Genomic DNA, 20,463 nt, shown 5'->3' with positions numbered 1-20,463 from the left:
TACAACAGTACAACTATAAAGGAACTGGTATTCTACATATTTGGAACAGTGTTTTCCTCAAACCATATTTCCTAACCCCCCATTCCTCTTTGTAGTGATGGAGGTAATGTGGTACACACGGAAGATTTGGCAATTTACAAATGGAATTACATTAAATAATCACAAAGAAGGGAAAATAAATAAATAAATAAAATAAATAATAATAATATTAATAATAATAATAATAAATACATTGGGAAAAAATATATATACAGTATATATACACACACACATATACTCACACATACATATAAAATAATAATAAAACCATAATATAAAAATGAAGGAGATCATCAAGGGGTCACTAAGATTCATCCTCTGGGGACCATGAATATTTGTATAAAGTTTCATGGCAATCCAAACGATAGTTGTTGAGATATTTCAGCCTGGACCAAAGTGACGGCACACTGACCGTCCATCAGCCATCACTCCATGCTGCTATGCGTCTTTAAAAAGCCAAATAAATATACAGTAGAACTACTTTTCTGTATGTATTCATGAGAAGGACTAAATAATACAAAGAAAACTGCACACCCAGACGTCCAGTTATAACTTTTATTGGTTTTGGAAAGAAGCAAACTAAGTTTCTCAGTTCATCTTAGCGTTGTTATGTACTGTACAAACAGCTTGCACATGTGTTTGAGGTTAACGGTACAGAACCAAAAAGCATTCTGGCTTATAGCACACATAAACACACTCCCTGCTCTCCTCTCAACATTAATACAGGTAACTGACACTCAGCACAACACGTCATTTCAGTACTATCTATCATCTTGGACGCCCCACCTTTTACTGCATGCTCTGCATGCAATAATGAATTACTGCAGGACAAATTCACCAGAGATGAAGATGTGTAAAAGTATTGTTCCATTTTTTTTTAACTATGATAATGCAAAGAATTATCTCACAGACTGAGAGTGAGTTTAGTACTGCAACATGACTTTCAAGCTGAAAGACATGTAGTGGTAATTTAACAGATGCATGATGGGGGATGTGTGTGGTGGGCCTCTGTAGATAATGCTGTAGTGACTGTTGCACTGATAGCTTCAAGGTTCACCCAGACGGTTACAGCTTCCTGTCAGCCATGTTGATCCATCAGGACTGACATGACTGAGAGAAAAATGTTACCAAACTAATGTGGGAGCTAAATGGCACCAATCATCGTCACCTCGCACTGATGAAAACCTTTATTTATAGTTCAAATCTGATCTTTTTATTAGCCAAATAACTGATCAAAAGTACTCTATCATTCAATAGGAGTATTGACATGTTGACAATAGTCCTCTTGTCCTAAATTCTGCTTCTACGACGGCTCTGAAAGGACCATGATTGGTTGCATTTAGCAGAATGCCGACATACAGTACAGTACGGAGACCTTCGGCTACACTTCACACACACTTTTTGTTCTTCGTGTTGACTGTCAGAGCATTCAGGAAGTTCAACATCATCAGCACAGTGTTTATTACACATTAAACAATATAATATTTTTTCATTTTTATCCGTTTTAAAAATATTCAGCTTATTCTCCTTAACAGAGGACTGACTGTTCGGGGGTACACGCACATAAAATACAAAAAAAAGAAAAAAAAGAAAAAGCATTTTGGTCAACTTAACCTCGCTCCACATCCTCATTCAACTCATGTCATCTCACAGAGACCATTACGATTATGCAAAATAAAGCCATGGATTCAAGCGCTGGTTGGATGATCAGGGGTGTGCTCATGATATAATCAGGGGTACCACTGAGGTGAATGGAAACAGGTCAGAAAACAGGTCGGACATATGGTCGACATTGAGGAATAACTGAATAGGTAGATGTGTACTGAGAAGGTTGGATTAATACAAGCTTCTGTTGTCATTGTCTTGACCTTATTAAAAGGAAAAGTTGAACAATTTGGGAAATACGCTGACTCGCTTTCCTGCCGAGAATGTTAAACTGGAGCCACAAGACGGTTAGTTTAGCTTAGCTTAGCATAAAGACTGGACACAGGGGGAAACAGTTAACCTGGCTCTGAGAGACTACAGTCAGCTTTGTGAGGCTGTACTTAGGCACAGCGGTGCTTTGAGCTAAATGCTAACTCTCTTCTTCTCACAATTACAATGCTAACATGCCAACGTTTAGCAGGTATAATATTTACGGTGTTCACCATCTTAGTTTAGCATGTCAGCATGCTGACATTTGCAAACTATCACTGCTGTAAATACAAAGTACAATTAAAGGCTGATGGAAATACCATAGTTTTGGAGGTAGTCCTAAACAAAAATATTGGTATGTGCCAACACGTTCCCCTCCCAACTCGTCACATACCGGCGCTTTGTCACGCCCCTTGGCGACACTTTAAGTTTAGGCAACAAAACCGCTAAGTTAAGTTTAGGAAAAAAACGACATGGTTGGGCTTAAAACTACTACGTTTGTAAAGTAAAAATGTGACTAGACGTTGTGAACACGCGATATGAACGATCAGATGATTGTAACGTGAAAGTGACATGTAACGCACGGGACACAAACAGCAGTCTCCTGGTTGAAAGCCCTGTGTTTGTTGGACCCATCCACCTCACCTCACACCCTCCCTCTATGTGCCTTTATGCTCTTTAAACTACATCACCACACTCCCAGCGCAATTTCTCTGACTGTTTAATATTGAGAATTGTAAAGTGAAAATGTGACTAGACGTTGTGAACACATGACATGAACGATCAAATGATTGTAACGTGAAAGCGACACGTAACGCACAGGACACAAACGGCAGTCTCCTGGTTGAAAGCCCTGTGTTTGTTGGACCCATCCACCTCACCTCACCTCCCACCCTCCATGTGTCTTTATGCTCTTTAAACTACATCACCAAAACTCCCGGCGCACTTTCTCTGAGCGTTTAATATTGACGCAGATGGGTTTACATTGTAGTTAACCGAAAGCCCGGTGCGTCTCATACCGGCTCTAAAGGGTGCTTTGTGCAGCGGTATCACATGCCGAATGCCTTGACAAAGCCTCGGTATTTGACACCCTGGGAATGAAAACGGGCTATGTACAGTATTTCACCTGATGGTGGCGCTACAGGAAAAGTTAAGGAATCTCCAAAGTCACAAATCAATCACATTATATCTTGTTAACCCCCATAAAACCAGGCTAGCTGTTTCCAGTGTTTATGCTAAGCTAAAAGTCCAGAGTGGCATTGTTCATCTCGAACTCTCGAAAAAAAGAAAACTTCCCAAAAAGTCAGACTGACTCTTTAAAGTGTGGACCTTGCCCATGGTATAACTAACTCTACATTAACACTGCTTTCACAAAGCATAACACAGCATCCAGGAAGATATTTATCTTTTTCTTTAAATTACCCCCCTCACCCATATATAGCTCAAATCTTCTGTTGCACTCGAGTTAAAAAATTATATCTGAAATAAATTCAAAAATTATACCTTATACTGTACACAGGTTACCCAACTACACAGATAACAAAAAGAGAGAGAGAGTTCAAATATTTATACCTTTAAGGGTTCTGAGTTGTGTGATACCATTCAAATTCTATTCATATACAGAATCACATGTTTTATACAACAAATCATCGTCGTCAATAAATAAAAATAGAATGCTGTCATGTACTCTGAAGTCTATCGCTGCTGTCCCGGGAACAACAGAAAGGCTATCTGACAATACGAGGAAAACACCAAACGCCCTTTAAGATATATATTATTGATTTAAAATGACACTTTGTACACTTCTTTTTGTTCTGACGGGAAAACAGATGTTTCTTCTTTTTTGCAACCAGTAAAGTGATTTATCATTGCAGCTGCCTAACTAGCTAAAAACCTCTCCACGTCTCCAGAGAAATTAAAATCAACAGTTTGATTGACTGATCAGTGCATTTATATTAAAAAAGATGTGATCCAAAGTCATGTGACCCTGTAGTACCAGTAGGTGATGCATGAAAATCTAGTTGTCGTTACTTGATTCTGTGTTTCAAGCACCAAAAAGAAATTTTTCATTTACGTATCTCCTCGTGTGACAACATGTGTCAAAATGCATCAGTGAATGCTTTTACTTGCAGGCAAAAGACACGCGAACGGCCGGCGTTGGTGCGAGACAGTGAGGACAGCTGTCTCACGCTTCAGACTCTGACAGAAGGATTATTTAAAGAGCTGATTTTCCTATCTGATAATGAAGGTATATAACTTGTCCTGGGCCCTGCTTCGACTTAAACTAGTCTTTTAGACTTTGTGTCAGAGGCTGAGGTGTGTGTCTGACTGCAAAGATCTTATTTAAGGGTATTTTTACAGCCAAATCTTCCTGGACTTTCGACAACAAACAGCTGGTCATCCAGAGTTAAACATCTGGCCGAAAATCTTTTTTCTGTCCACGTCTTCTGTCAGGCAGCTGCAGTGAAACGTTTAAAACAACACCACCACACATTGACCAGAGGAGGATGGAGACACAGACTTCAGGGGGAGGAAGAACCCAGGTGTCTAACTGCAGCAATACAGATGTTATGAAATGAATACAAATACGATAATTACATGACCTAAAACAGTTTCCACGATGCTATATGCAAGTTATACAATACTGCTGGGTAGGCTGCGGACCTGTCGTGTGGGTTCAGAAAATGTTAATGTCTGTCGTCTGGTGTCGGTTTGTCCTCCGTCCTGTGTCAACCTCAGTCCACTGCGATTGTTCTGTTCAACAGTGCTGTTCTCAGTAGCAAGGGTTAGTTGTCGGCCAGGTATTTTCCTGAAACGCATCCAAGAAATGTTTTATGTTTCAGTCATTTAATAGATCTACTGTTAACTTCAGAGAAAGTTTCTACACTGAGTACAAGATGCATGATTACATAACAATGGAAGTCATGACAATGGACCTAATGCATAAAACAATGTAGCACAGAAATACTTTTTGCAAGGATTAGATCAGAAAAATATTTTTTGGTTGCACTGAGCATACGACTTTAACAAAAGTGTTTTATTTGTAAAAAAAAAAAAATGAACACAAAAAAATGTTTTGTGTTATTCATTATCACTATAAATCTGCAGTAATTATAGTTTAATACTAAAGAAATCTGTTATTTCAGACAGTTGATTTACAATTAAATCACCACTTGGAAAAATCAAGATTTACCAGCAAATAATATTAACAAAATTAGTATGTATTATCTACCCTTACAGAAAGTACATGATCCACTAATTAGCAATAAAAAATAATACACAGATTTTAAAATATAAATATCAATAAAAACATTTAAAATTTTTTTAGACTGATGAAAAATCGACTAATATTCCTTAACTTATATTGATAAGTGACATCAAACAATGATGATTATCATTACTCTTTAATGTGATAAATAAGTGACTTGAATATGGGACACTCAAATTAGAAAGGTTTGATCTACTGGATGAGTTGCCAGTAGGGCTGCAACATAATTTTCATTGTCGACTAATCTGTTGATTATTTAATCGAATAGTTGTTTGGTCTATAAAATGTAGAAAATGGCGAAAAATGTTTCCCAAAGCCCAAGATGACGTCCCAAAATGTCTTGTTTGTCCACAACTCAAAGATATTCAGTTTACTGTCATAGAGGAGTAAAGTAACCAGAAAATATTCACATTGAAGAAGCTGGAATCAGAGAATTTTTACTTTTTTTTTTTTTTTTTTTAAATACTCAAACTGATTAATCGATTATCACAATAGTTAGTGATTAATTTAATAGTTGACAACTAATCGATCAATCATTGCAGCTCTAGTTGACAGAGCGATCATTTGACACAGTGATAAACGACATTTGGTTTGGAAGATCCATCTATATGTTGCTACTAAAATGCTCAACTGACCTGCAGCAAACCTCTTCTTGATGAGAGAGAAGCGGTATCCTGGCCCAGCCAGCTCAATGTCACAGCCCGACAGGGTGCTGCCTTCACTGGTGAACTGCAACGCCAGTGGAGCCGGTTTACTGGGGCCTTCTGTTAGCTGAAAGCGTGCTAACAACGATCCCACACCTGAGGGACGAGGACAACTTTAGAAAGATGTGTGCTGGCCACGAGGAAAGATTTGAGGGTGAAGGTAAAAGGATTTCATTCCCAACATTTCATAGACAGTGACGTACACAAGGGAATCAAGTTCAAAGATTCATGTGCAAACAACTATTGATATGTTGGTTCTGATTTAAAAAATTAAAAATGCAGCTCTACATAGATGACGACAGACATTGCTATATTTAGCTTTTGTATCAAAGCCTGTTCAATGTCAAAATGTTTGTTGGATACAGATTTCAAGGAAAGCACTGAATGAGACTCATTTTAAAAGAAATCTACAAATCATATGAGATTTGTTTTGTCAGAGGCTATTTAACAGATAAAAGACGAGATACAGAGTAACAGTTAAAAGTCGTCCATGTTTAAAAGAAGCCGGGCTAAACTGATCATGTCTGACTGATCTTGTACATAAATACATAATCTAGTTTGGTGTTCTTCTCCTGGAGACCAGGTGAACCCCCGGGGGCTTTTTGCTTTGTAACATATGAAACAGGCAACAGACAATTTAAAGTGCATCGGGTGATGTCAGATTCAAGTCAGATGCACAAATCAAACTAAGCTTTATCAGTTTAAAACATGTGTAAATATTCCACAGTAGCTTCACTGATTTCTTTTATCATTAGAGAATAAGAGATGCTCTGGAAACATACATAGCGACAGCCACAGTGCAGCGAGACGTCACGATGAAAACAGTCAGAAAATAGCAAATCTGAGGTTATTGTCACACCATTTGTAGACAGAAGAGGGCATCATTTACTTCAGGCAGAGCTGACAACCACATAGTATCATCTTTTCCTGACGGGCATCGGGTGCTTTTCATTACTTTAACCTCGCTTCCTCTCTCTCCTCCTGTGACCTGGAAAATCGTTCCCCTCTGCCATAACAGAGGATATTCCAATCCCTTACATGCACCTTAAGGAGACTAGGAGCGAGGAGAGAGGAGGCTTCTGGAGGAGCTAAGAGCGAGGAAACACCTGTGTATCCTACACCTGTAGTCTTTTTGGCATCCATCCATTATCTGTAACCGCTTATCCTGTTCATGGTCGCGGGGGTGCTGGAGCCGATCCCAGCTGACATTGGTCGACACAGAGAGGTTGTTTTCTTTTATTACGTATAATGTTGGGGTCAAATCAGCTGACGGTAAATGCATCCAGCTCAGCTCGAGTTGACATGAGCTGGATGCATTTACCGTCAGCTGATTTGACACAAACATTATAAGTAATACAAGAAAACAACTTTTGTTTTCTCGTGATAACGAGTTAATTATCTTGTGATCTTGAGATAATGGTATTAAAAAAAAAAGTTTGAATCATGTCCGCTTAGGGCTTCCGTAGATATTTATTAATATAAAACTAAAAGCAGGACGCTCTTGCCACAAGGCTATTCTTCAAAGAAAATCAATATCATGAAACGATGTACGTTGGTTTAATCATACCTCCGTTTTCAGATTTCTGTGAGATATCAGGAATCTTCCAAAGGATTCTTTGATGCTCCGCATTCCTGTCAGAATTACAAGAGGGCCCAAAAACATATTTATGAAGCTTCTGAAGTGACCAATTGAAAGGCCAAAGTTAAAATTGAGTGTAAAGTTTAGGCTGTACCATGCAGCAGGAGGTAAGACAGCCTGTAGTTTTGAAACCCCTCCGTCAACAGGGACGAGGAACTGGACGTTGTTGAGGGCCATCGGCGTCGTCATGGCCTCCCCGTTGTATTTGTAGTCTATCCTCAGGTCAGTGCTGGTGGGCTCACATCTCCAGCTCACTGCTAGATTCAGAGGAATCGACTGGAGCCCCTCCGTCGATACCTGCACACGGAGAGGAAACGTTTTTTACATAATGTCATGTTGTTCCTACAGTTCGTAAAAGCACCCAGGAAAAACATGTTAGTCAAAGCTGCTGTGTATCTCTCAGCTTAGTGATGACGATCTTACCTGATACTTAAGCATGTCCACGTTATAGTACGTCGCCTGTGGCTTCTGCTCTGCCACCTTCTTTAAATGGGATATCAGGTTTGGCATGTTCACCCAGAAGTCCTTGGCATCGGCCTTGGCTTGTGTGGTGGTGTCGCTGGTGAGGAAGCGAAGTAGAAAAGCACCGTCAAAATGCAGATATTCTATACATGATCCTGGTGAAGAGTGCAGCACCGAGCATCTCTGTTTTAAAGGAACGTTTGACCAGAAATTTAAAACAGCATTTTAATTTTCACATTGAGCCACAAGAGGTCGCGCTTTACACTGATTTTACAACAACTATGCAGAGTTTAAGAAATAACATTTTATCAAAGACTTCTTGCAGAAATTATCCTCTGTTATTTTAAAAGAAAGATATTCTATCAATTTAATTTAGTAATTAATCATATGTAACGGCAATAATTATTCCGATGTGAGGCAATACAGCTTTAGTGCCATTGAGTGGTGATTTTTGGTAAGCTTATAAATTAGTTTTTATGGGTCTCAAGTAAGTGTTTGTTGAGTAATTTGCACACATGAATCACAAAATTAAAACCAAAGATGATAAACAAACAAAGCCGACCTCTGTTCAGAGTAGTCTGATGACAGATAGTCAGATGACCTCATGATGACTCAATATGATGTTAGCATGAGTGTCTGAGATGATCTAAAGTTTACTCATCCTCACTAACAACCAAACTCTTCCATATGGGATCAGGACTGTTTTATGAGCCATTTCTCAGATAGTTTTACCAGTTTAAATCCTTATTCCAAATACAGAAATATGTGCATATTAACATCCAAAGCTTTGTTAGTTTTTATTTAAAAATTTACTGTATACGTTTAAAGTTACACTTTGTTTTTATGCCACTTTATGCATTTCAAACCTTTTAATTTTTCCTCTCTTTTGATCATGTTAATTTACTTTATGCTGTTGTATATATTAGACATTTTATTTATAAAACACATTGAATTTTCCTTGTGTATGAAATGTGATAAATAAATCAAGTTTACTCTCTCATAATAACATACTGTTAAGTGTGATAAGTAGGATTTGTTGTGTGGAAACAAATATTATTATTGTTACTATGATAATTATGAAAAATACACGATGAACTAGAAACAAACATAGTTGATAAAGAATTTTACATTTACTAATATTTCTACAAGAAGGTGACTCATTTTGATTACATGATGCAACATGCTCTTTAAGCTATTATCTCACATGCTCTTTAAGTGAAATTAAAATTATTAATACAAATTATAATGCACAGTGAGTATTTGATTTGGTTTCATGAAGTTTAGTTAAATTATAAACATTCAGAACATTTAAAAGAAATTTGGGGTAGTGTCCAAGCTGGACAATAAAGCATTCAGTCTTGAACTACTCATGTGAGGAGGATGTTCACAGCCTCCGGTGAAACACTGTGTATTTATTATTTGTTTCTGAGAGTGAGGTGGTGAGTTCACAGCGGTGTCATTACCAGCAGAGGAGCTGGGGGTTAGGCAGCACATGCTCCAGTCGGCTGTAGTTGGTTATGCTGAAGGTTAGCACGGCGGGGGACAGGTTATTGGCAAAGTGCCGCGTGATTCCCGCCGGAAACGACAAAACCATCTCACCTATGATCTTCACAACACACCTGAGAGGAAGAGGAAGACAAGGAGTGGGTTAGAGAGACAGAAACTGTACAAGACACACTTATTTTGTTGACTTCTCATTTTTTCACACCCAAATTTGTTTCACATCTTGTGATTTCTTAATAAAAGCCTGGCTCACAGCCTTTATATATTCAACGCTTTGTAGATCATGATTCACACAACTCTAGTCAATATTAAAAAAAGCATACATCAATAATTTAAACTTCCTCTCAGCTCCTCAACCCGCCTCAAAAGCAGTATAAACACTAAAACTGAGCATGCTCAGTGAGGTCTGCCCGACATGAAACTACACTGCAGAGATGCAAAATGCAGTCACAAATTATACAATCCATATAGAAACAGGTTGGCTGACAAAAGATAAGCAAGGCATCACTCGTAGCCAGTTCGGACACGGTGTCATGGACATAATGCATGTGATACAAATCACACTAAATACCAGTTTTACAGTGTTTTTTTGTGAACAATTTATTTTTTTAAATTGGCAAGTTTCTGGGAAATAAAAAGGCTGCTGGCTTAAGTCTACCAATTTTATTTATATAACAGCAAACATTTTTATTTTTTTTAAACTTGAAGTTGTTATTCTGAGAATTGAGAAATACTAAAAACTTTAGTAGAATAAATGTGTAAAGGCATCGTTTTGAATCAGGAATCGAAAATAAATCGAATCATGAGATCCCGAAAGATTCACACCCCTAATTTTTAACACACTATAATGTAGCTGTAAGCAGTTATACGGACATGTTTAAATGCTTATTAAGTACATTTGTCAACAACTGCAGTATAACTTCTCCTGTGAAGCATCTGTAACTGTGTATAAAGAGAAGTTTTACAGTACCGTAACAATTTGTAAACAATTCTTCTTCACTCTCCATGATAACTGAGAAAACTATGCCTGTTGATGAAGGCCATTAAATACTGTATGTAGAGCTCCAAAGTGTTCAATATTGAATACATAAATAAATAATTATGAAATAACATCACATGTAGGGCTGCAGCTAACGATTATTTTCATTGTCGATTAATCTGTCGATATTTTTCTCGATTAATTGATTAGTTGTTTGGTCTATAAAATGTCAGGAAAAGTCGAAAAAAGTCGATCTGTGTTTCCCAAAGCCCAAGATGACGTCCTCAAATGTCTTGTTTTGTCCACAACTCAAAGATATTCAGTTTACTGTCATAGAAGAGTAAAGAAACCAGAAAATATTCACATTTAAGAAGCTGGAATCTGAAAATTTGGACTCTTTTTCTTAAACAAATACTCAAACCGACTAATTGATTATCAAAATAGTTGGGGATTAATTTAATAATTGACAACTAATGGATTAATTGTTGCAGCTCTACTCAGCAATACAATTGTGGAAAATACATAATCAATATAATATATTATAAACTGTGTTAAACCTTCCTGTAAATGAAGTGTAAATGTATATAAACTGTTAATAACAGCTTTATAACACACTACAAGATTTGTTCATTAGTATAATCATACATATATAAAAAAAATATGATTGCAGCTATGTAATATTGTGTTATCAGTCATTCACTAAGTGTTTATACTACAGTTGTGGATGCTTCAGACACTTAAAAATGTCCCTATATCTGTTTACAACCACAGTATTGGGTGTTATAAACAATTTACCAACTGTTTAAATAATTCTTAGAAAAGTTAAATAGGAAGGGGATTAAGTAAAGTGTTACCAACTCCAGCATTATCCTTTAAGTACTGCGGTATAAGCTGAATGAACACACTCTTTTCAAATCAGTCACGCACGAAAAAAAGCCATGAAAATAGCGCTCCAGGTCGGGGAATCCTAATGTCCAGTCCTAATGTAATGTCAGGATATGTTGTGAATGTGTGAAGCTGTTTGTTGACCTACTTGCTGGGGTCAGCTCCTTTAAAGAAGGCGTTGACCGTCTCTGTGAACGCAGCGGCCACAGGAAGCGTGTCCTGAGCGCCCATGGTGAGAGGACTGGGCCCTCTGGAGCAGCCTGGAGGCAACACACACACGCATACAAACACATGTTAAAATAGTCTGAACGGGGCGAGACACACACTCAACCAATGTCTATCGCTTACAATCCAATGAGCTGAATTCAACGCTATTTACTCTCACTGGTTGTTATATCCACAGTCAGGGCTATATGAAAGAACGTATAGTAGCTTCAACCCAGAATACAACATAACAGTCAACAGAGGTCAATAGATTAACAATAGGTACCAAACCAGGACTCTACACTCTTCCTAACCAGTGTGTGGATGAAATGAGGAACAACACACGATGAAACTTTAAAACTATTTGAAATGAGAACAAATATTGGTGTTAGTAAGGTGGCATGAAAGCAGCAGGTTATGTGTGAATAGGATAGCCATTTCTCTCTGCTCTTTGACTGTGAAATCGTAGAATTAAACACAATTACTTCAAATATCACCACTCAAATGTATGTTTTTTTTATACAGTAGGTTACACGCTGACTTTTAACTGAATAAGCACAGGTAGATGAGAAAAGGAAAGACAGAGGCAGATGTAGAGAGAGAGAGACTGAGAGAAAGATGTGCATGCTTGTTCCAGACATGCTGTTAAAGCTGAATTATTCTGACAAGATCAAAGAAGATCAGAGAGCCCGAAGATCAAACCAAAAACCAAACGACCAAAAAGGACAAAAGTGACGACAAAGAGATTAGTAAAGTACAGGAAGAACGATGATTCTTCAGGGGAATGAAGGCGGTCAGCGCAGACGAAATGAGAATGAACAATGTCAGGAAGAGAAGGAAGGTAGGACGAGACGGCATAGTTGACTGCATACGAGAGAGGGCGGGGGGGCTCAGCCAGGAGTTAGCATGGCGTGGGTTAGGGTGATGGAGGGAATGGAAAGGAGAAAGAGGAAGGAGAAGGAAGGGAGGAAGGAAGGAAAGAAGGGGCAGGGCAGGGGAGGGTGCGAAGCTTGCACAAATGAGCCTCAGAAAAGTGTGTGTGCACGCTACCCTGGTGTAGAGAAAACTTACCTTCAAAGGTTAAATAAAACTTCCCTCTGTCAAACCATACAAGGGATGGCTGGTCATTCTCTGTGTGGGGTGGAGGAAGGAGGGGAGGTGGGGACGAGGAGGGAGGGAGGAGGAAGAGGGATGGAAGGGAGGGAAGTGGGTGAGGAGGAGAGAAGGACAGTAGCGTGAGTCTCACATGGCAGGTCTATCACACGTCACAGTGGGGTGAAACGTGGAGGTGGAGGCCGTAGGGGGGGACGAAGAGGGACAAGCCGAGACAGAGCATGTGACAACACGGGTGATGTTTTTTTTGTGGGTGCTTGCTTGCGTGCGTGAGGAAAGGCAGGAGTCAGGTGGAGTGAGGGCCAGGTGTGTTACTGCCAGTGGTACGACTCAATGTGCAACAGAGCAAGTCGAGGCTGTAGAGACAGTTTTGTGGTTGTTTCTCTGTTATGCAACATGATGAAATGGTAACCAGCTGATGCTCTGATTGAGGCGCTAAACTGGCACTACTTTCTTCATCAGTGGCAGATTGTTCATATTGCGTTTATCTATTTTAGGCTTTTCTCTCAGTGTCTTACTGCGCTCACTTTTTCCTCCAGGCCTCCACTTTTAATGGAAGCAGACTGTCGTGTATAAAGACACCCTGCAGGGGGCAGCCATGATACCAGAGAGCAGGGAGGGAGGGAGGGAGGGGGGGCGGTGGTGCATCGGTACAGAGATGCTGCGTCCCAATTTCAGGGGCTGGATCCTCCAGGGAACATTCTCTATGAAGGTGAAGACAGTTTTGGTCTCTATGAGGCTGAACTAAGTGCTTTCAGACAGTCCTGGTTAACTTCCGTTGAAAGTTTATCACTAAGAGATTTCCCTCCAACTAGAGCTAGACAGATAAATTAACCGGGCTGATATATTAGCCAATATTATCTTATTGCAGATTATTGGTAGCAATGTATCTGTCAGCAGAAATGTCAAAGATATATTTCAATTAGTTTAGAAATGGTGTCTCCATTACAAAGTTTGTCCACATTAGCAAAAATCCTGCTCATTTAGAAATTAATTCTATATGTTTATGCAAAAAAAAAAAGATAGCCAGTATATCGTTATCAGATTTAAACTCTCAAATAGCTAAAATATTGGCCTAAAAAGTCCAGTATTGTTTGAGCTATACCTCAAACAGCTGACATGCAAGTACCAGTGGTAAACTTAGACTGCATGTTGGTAACTTTCACTTCAATACATTATGGACAACTAGCAAAAAGCGTACCAAGTGGGGCGTCCTGGTGGCCGAGTGGTTGGGAGGCTTACCATGTGTGCCATGTGAGGCAAAACTAACAGTGGTGTTCAGACAAGTTTATCACCGAGAAGTTGCCCTCAAATGGTGGACTAAGCAAGCTCCAGAGTTTAGAGTACATGTTGGTAAAATTCACTGTGATGGACAACAGGCAGAAGATGCAGCAGGTTAGTGGTAAACAATATATAGCAATAAAGGCTGTCAAACGATTAAAATATTCAATTGCAATTAATCACATGATTGTCCATAGTGAAGTGCGATTAATTGCAAATTAATTTCAAAATGTATCTTAAAAGGGAGATTTGTCAAGTACAGGCAACAACAGCTGTCAGTGTGTCAGTGTGCTAACTTGACTATGACTTGCCTCAAACTGCATGTGATTATCATAAAGTGGGCATGTCTGTAAAGGGGAGACTCGTGGGTACCCATAGAACCCATTTACATTCACATATCTTGAGGTCAGAGATCAAGGGACCCCTTTGAAAATGGCCATGTCTCCAAAGTTTTTAATTAAGTTTGGAGCGTTATTTAACCACCTTTGCAACAAGCTAGTATGACATGGTTGGTACCAACGGATTCCTTAGGTTTTCTAGGTGCATATGACACTATATGCCACATGCATATGCCACTACAACCTAAAAATCGCAAGCTGCATTAATGCGTTAAAACATTGAGGCGTTAAAACTAGTTAATTTGAGTTAATGTGTTATTATCGCGTTCATTTTCACAGCCCTAATATCAATATATCTTGATACCCACCCCAGCAGAGCAGTTGCTCTGATAAACGTGAAAAGGATTTAGTATTTCCTGACATTATGAGTTAATAGAGAGAACAACTGACCAGTGAACAATGCATTATGGCACTTGATCTATACCTGAGGGCCAGGATCTCCAAAAGGGGTCGCAGGATTATTTTAAGAGTCATGAGATGATTAATGTTACAGGACAAACTCAAAAATATATTTCTTCCACACATAACTATGTTTTTTCTGACTTCTCTCTAATAATTCCTTTTTTTCTTGTAAAACACAGGATAGTTTTAGCCTCTCAAGAATATAATAAATATCTAAACAAAAACATTTGAGAACGGAAAACGATTGCTCTTGTCACAAGTCACAGACATATCAAACTTGTGATGAGAGTTCACACGGAGAAGATGCTTCATTTAAAAGGACACAAGTGAAAAAGGATATAGAATATTTTAGGCTGTAAAGGACACACTGTTTCTGTCCTCAAACTTTGGGCAAAAGAAGGCATAATTTCTCAGCTGCATTTCAAAAGAGACAAGCTTTTCTGGCCGGTCACGACGTACTTGGTCTATGATTTCAGACTTTGGAGGATCCAGCTCCTGAACTGGGATGCAGCTGCAGTTTGACTGGAACAAACATTACCAGGGATTGTGTTTACATGTGGCATTATTTGCTGAATAACAAAAACAAGACTCTTCCAATGTAAAAGGCTTGTTCAAGTCCATACTATTGTTTTGCTGTAGGGTCCCACCAGTGAAGTTGAGTTTTTGAGTGAGTGGACTAACAGAGTTGTCGGGTGATGGAACGATGAGAGCAGCGCGGCACTTCATGAAGAGAACAAAAGGGCAGGTGTTCAGATGGGGAGGGCGGGGTTTCGGAGTTGTATTTTTCTATGGCTTGAGAGTGCGTGAGTGACAGGTGTGACAGGTGGGCGTCAGGGGTCGAGTGTGGGAGTAGGCCGAGGCTTTAGGGCCAAGTGGAGATTGGTTGAACTTGAGGCTGTGTGGTGCTACTCCAGCGGTAGAGAGAGGATGGCATGAATACCAAACAGCTGCTGCTTGTCTAATTCTACCTAATTCTCATGCCAGACTTCAAACGACTCTGTGAGCAGCAGCTCTCATCTGACAGTATGTGTGAGAGTGTGTGTGTGAGTGAGAGAATGACAGACAATATGGATCTCAAGGGCCCACAGATAAGGAGCTCTTCAGACATGCTCACTCAACACGCAAACACTCAAACACACTCTCATGGTGCAGACTGAGAGTAAAGGTATCTGGGAGGGACTGCACTGCACTCTGCACACACACACACAATATGTGTTGCCAAGAGAAGAGACACAAGGTTGCCATGGTGACATGGCGAGACAGCTACTGGTGCACAGTCATAAAACAGAGAGAAAAGTCTCACGAGCGAACAGATGGGCAAAGGGGAAGACACTCAAACTTTTTCGTAAAAAAAAGGTCGATGCAGTTTTCTGTGTCACCACAGCTTTCTTTTTTTTCCTGGCAGATTTTGTCTGCGGGTAACAAGAGAGATACAAGAGGGTGAGTGAAAGAGAGAGTAAGATACGCTGATAGGAGAGAGAGCGAGATATCTATTAAATGCTTGGCATTGTGTGGGAAGGTATGAGTCGGCAAAAGTAAAACCATGATGACAACTTCACTGAAAAATGCTGCCATGTTTGAAAAGAACAAAATGAACGTGTGGTTTGTCCCTACATCTGTGAGCGAAACCTGAAGTAGACTAGTCAAATAAATAGGTATTAGGATAATGACACAGAGATTGTTCTTTTTTATAGATGTCATAATTTGAGATGTATTTAATGTGAAAAGATTGAAAACTTTCTGAAACTTTCTGCCACAATGTGAAAAAAAGACCCAAAAACGTGTCTCACTGTCCCAATACCTAGACGCTTTGACTGACATTAGTCCAGAAAGCACATAAACCCTCAGTGATGACGGACCTTTACCCGTCTATGTCAAGTGCACTCTGGGTAAAGAGCATCAAACATACTGAAAACAGAGACACAGGAACACCCCTGCCCCCCCCCCAGCCCGTCACCTCTCCTCTCTCCGAGGGGATCTTTACTATACCTGCAAACGAATCAAAGTGTCTCTCAAAGGTGGGCAGTTTGTCTACAAAAGCATCGTCTTCTGACAAGCCAAAGGACAAATAAAGAGACAGACGGCAAAACAAAAAAACAGAAAGCAAATCAAAACAGAGGTGAAAATAAAATTAATCTATAAAAAGTACTTTCATGCACACAAAATGAATTCTGTAAAAAAACTAAAGATAAAGCATCTTATGGTGCCTTCAAATGGGGTTGTGTTTACCGTGTTCACCAGAAGAGTCCATATGAACGTGAATATATATACAGTATATATAAGTATACCTCAAGAATATATATAAATAAATATATATAAATATAAATAAATATATATATATATATATATATATACATATAAATATATGTATATATATATATATATATAATATATTATATATAAGTATACTTCAAGGTCACTATACCTGACCTTAAGATAATATATATACAGTATATAAGTGAATATATTTTCATTTTAGTCGTATATTGTTTTTCTTCGTAATTTTATATGTCTGAGGAAAATGGTGATATTCCAAACGACCTCATCTTTTATTGTCATTATGCCTTTGCATTTCTTGCATTATGTTACCCGCTTGCTAGCTTGCCTAGCAGCGGTGTTCTCACGACTTAACCATTTGAACGCCGAGCATATTGTGTACATGATTTCCCATGTTGTAAACACAAGCTCACGAGTTTCATTTGAAGGTACCATACAACACAAGATGAAAATGTCGAAATGAAACAGCACTGAAACTGGAAAAGTGTCATCTTATAATTAAAATTAATTAATGCTGTCTCAGTGACCTTTATGTTACTGTCAAGTCCGTCAGCTTTTTGATCCACCAACAAAACCACAATTAATATATAATGTACACATTGAGGGCTATAATAGAGACTTCAGTTCATGCTACAGTCTGAGCTGTTTACTTATTGTTTGTCCTTGCAATTTGTTTTAAGAAAGCTACCTCCAACCAGGGACTACATTCTGGTTTTATGTAACTGCTGCTGCCTCCAGAGTGTTTATTTCTTAAATCTGTTATGACTCAGCCATGTTACAGTCTGCTGAGATTTGCTATTATACACTCACAACTCTGCACTGCGAGGTCCTTCAACAGCGACTCTAAAGTTAGATCAAGGAGTTTAAACTGTTGTTGTGCCATTAATTCATTAGAGGAAGGTTTGATTGTGCAACACCCTGCTTCACCACCCGCTCATACTGCGCGTGCGTGTGTGTGAGAATGTAAATATAAATTTGTCTGTGTGCGTCAACCTAAACCAGACACAATATTTACGTGAAATTAATATAAATCAAGACACAAACGATTCCAGAAAAAAAGACATTTAAAAATGAATAAATAAATACAAAACTGCATGACTCATTCCACAAAAACTCTGAGCACAAGGAAGGACAGGGCCAGTGCATAAAATCAATAACGAACTTTTAATATATAACATGAAAAGTTAAACTCAGCTAACACTGCTAGCTGTCAGACGACAGGCTGCACAGCTCAGTAACAGTTGAGAGATCACACACCTGTCACGGACACGGAGAGCTCTTTACCGACGGTGGGGGTGGTGGCGGCACTCAGCGAGTTGGTGGAGGAGATGGAGGAGGTGCTCTCGGCCCGCGCCAACGGGGCGATGGGAGGGGGGCTGGCAGAGTGGATCGGTGGGCTGAACGGACGATTCTGAACAGATAAAAAGATAGTAGGAGAAAGACGGATTAGATGGAATGAAATGAGAAAGACATTTTTAGGTTCAAGGTTTTCTGCATCTTATACCATTCCTATTGTTCTCTGGTAAAGACATTTAACCACCAGAAGTTATTTCAAGTATTCAGATTAAGCCCTGAATGTGGTGGACTTCGTTACTCCTGGAAAACTTTTGTCAAAGCTCATTTTAACATAAGCAAGTTGTACAGTTGTGTTTGGATGCGTTGGCTCTGTTATGGAAGTTTCCTGCTAGTCAATGCAAGGATGCAGGTCAGCCAAAGACCAGGGGGCGTATTACAGAAACTTCTTAACTTGCAGATCCTATCTTAACTGTTTGGTAACCATGGTAATTAGCCTTAGAACCTGATTTAGGAAAAAAGACATTACAGATTAACAGTTCCTAAGTCAATTGTTCCTATCCTAACTTAAGATAGGAAAAGTGTATAACACAAGCATCCTAACTTCCCAAAATCTTAAATAAACTCTCCTAACTTTAGGATAACCGTTAAACTGCCCTAACTTTCACTTTTCTTCCTGGACATAAGAGCTGCCTTCCTCTTTGTATCACTTGTCAGTGTACTTATTTTCTTTTTGATAGTATCACCACTCCGTTGGATGCCGGATAAGGCGGAGACTGTGTCGCTCTCTTAGCCCACTCTCTTTCTTTTAGCCGAGTTAGCAATTTCCCAAAAAAGAACATCTTTGGATTTCTTTACAGATGTTACCACCAGGTCTAACTCATCTGCCTTTAAGTAAAGTGCCTGTCATTGTTTTTGTTCCATTTTTGTGCATTTCAATGAGAAAAACAATGGTTACAAAGTTTTTTAGCTCGGCGAGATGAGAAAAGTAGCGTCGGTTGCTAGGCAACAGACATAAAAGTTGATATGCGATGTTGGATTGAGCATTTTTGATTTCCTAACCAGCCTGAGATAAGATAGGATAAAGTGAGATGAGATAGGATTCCTAAAGTTAGTTAGGATTTGCTTCTGTAAGACCAAATTGGGAAAAATCCTACCTTAGAATCGTCCTATCTTAACTTAAGACTTAAGATGGGAAGATTCTGAAGAGCAGTGACTGAAAACCCGAGGTATTAACAGACCAGAACTTGTTGCAACCGTGACACAGTTTGATACTGGTGTGTCAGTACCAAATAGTTGGCAAAATACCAAAATACAACCATCTCAATTAGAAGTAAAAATATGAGCAACCGCAACACTTACTGCGTCTCCTACAGTGGGTTTCCCTGGAGGAAGTTTGGGCCGTGAAGGGGGGCGAGGTGGAGGTGGTGGTGGAGTGGGGCTGACTGACGAAGGAGTGGCAGGTCGCACTGGAGACGAGGAACCTGCAGAACAGAACAGTAACATATAGGGATTACTTTACAAAATGTTCTTATGAGATGCTTAATAGTGTGGAAACAGCAACAGTACAAATGCAGAATGGATGCAGGATGGACAGAATCGTCTTTAGACACATTGGCAAGCATATTTCCTATTTTTTGTATGTTTTGGTAATATATTTTCATGCATACAATGTAACTGAAGAGCATAATATTTTATAAACAAGGGACTGTTTTTACTTAAGCAACAGTTTCACTACACAGACTAAGTTTTCATATTATTCATTATGCTTCATTTCAGTCCTTGAAATTGTTTTTTTTTTCACTTCCATCATGCACAACTCTATAAAGGATTAAGAACAGACAACATCCTATTTTAGCTGCCTTGGGTTCATCTGTTACCACTGACAATTAGGATTTTCCTGCAATTAGGAATTTAGCTGCAACCAGACAAAATTATAAAAAAAAAACATTGGCTTGTTACAGTCTGTGTTCAGCTATTAGATACACACTTTCTTTTGTGAACTACTGGCCTAAAATTGATCAGTGTTTTCCCTTGTATTTAGACTATTTCTTCACATAGTTATTAGGGCTGTCAATAGCGGATAGCAGCCGGGCCGTCGG

At 39.1% G+C, this 20,463-nt stretch overlaps 1 protein-coding gene across 9 annotated transcripts in view; it reads right to left on the bottom strand.

Annotated features, from left to right (window-relative positions):
• Nucleotides 1-580: 580 nt before the first annotated feature.
• Nucleotides 581-20,463, bottom strand: part of sgip1a (SH3GL interacting endocytic adaptor 1a) — a 95,351-nt gene continuing 75,468 nt past the window's right edge. For 8 of the 9 annotated variants that reach the window (XM_074634877.1, XM_074634883.1, XM_074634879.1 and 5 more), the window contains 10 exons: nucleotides 19,724-19,845; nucleotides 18,326-18,479; nucleotides 12,669-12,728; nucleotides 11,542-11,653; nucleotides 9,490-9,645; nucleotides 7,988-8,123; nucleotides 7,659-7,861; nucleotides 7,493-7,557; nucleotides 5,857-6,021; nucleotides 581-4,762 (listed from right to left, as the gene is read on the bottom strand). In XM_074634877.1, the coding sequence (XP_074490978.1) occupies nucleotides 4,740-4,762; nucleotides 5,857-6,021; nucleotides 7,493-7,557; nucleotides 7,659-7,861; nucleotides 7,988-8,123; nucleotides 9,490-9,645; nucleotides 11,542-11,653; nucleotides 12,669-12,728; nucleotides 18,326-18,479; nucleotides 19,724-19,845 (1,196 nt within the window). In that variant the 3' untranslated portion in view covers nucleotides 581-4,739. The remainder of the gene's footprint in view (nucleotides 4,763-5,856; nucleotides 6,022-7,492; nucleotides 7,558-7,658; nucleotides 7,862-7,987; nucleotides 8,124-9,489; nucleotides 9,646-11,541; nucleotides 11,654-12,668; nucleotides 12,729-18,325; nucleotides 18,480-19,723; nucleotides 19,846-20,463) is intronic. The other variant, XM_074634882.1, reaches the window with a different exon arrangement.

Source organism: Sebastes fasciatus, chromosome 5 (genome assembly GCF_043250625.1).
Source record: "Sebastes fasciatus isolate fSebFas1 chromosome 5, fSebFas1.pri, whole genome shotgun sequence".
NCBI classification, from domain to species: Eukaryota; Metazoa; Chordata; class Actinopteri; order Perciformes; family Sebastidae; genus Sebastes; species Sebastes fasciatus.
This window is presented reverse-complemented; position numbering and strand designations above follow the sequence as displayed.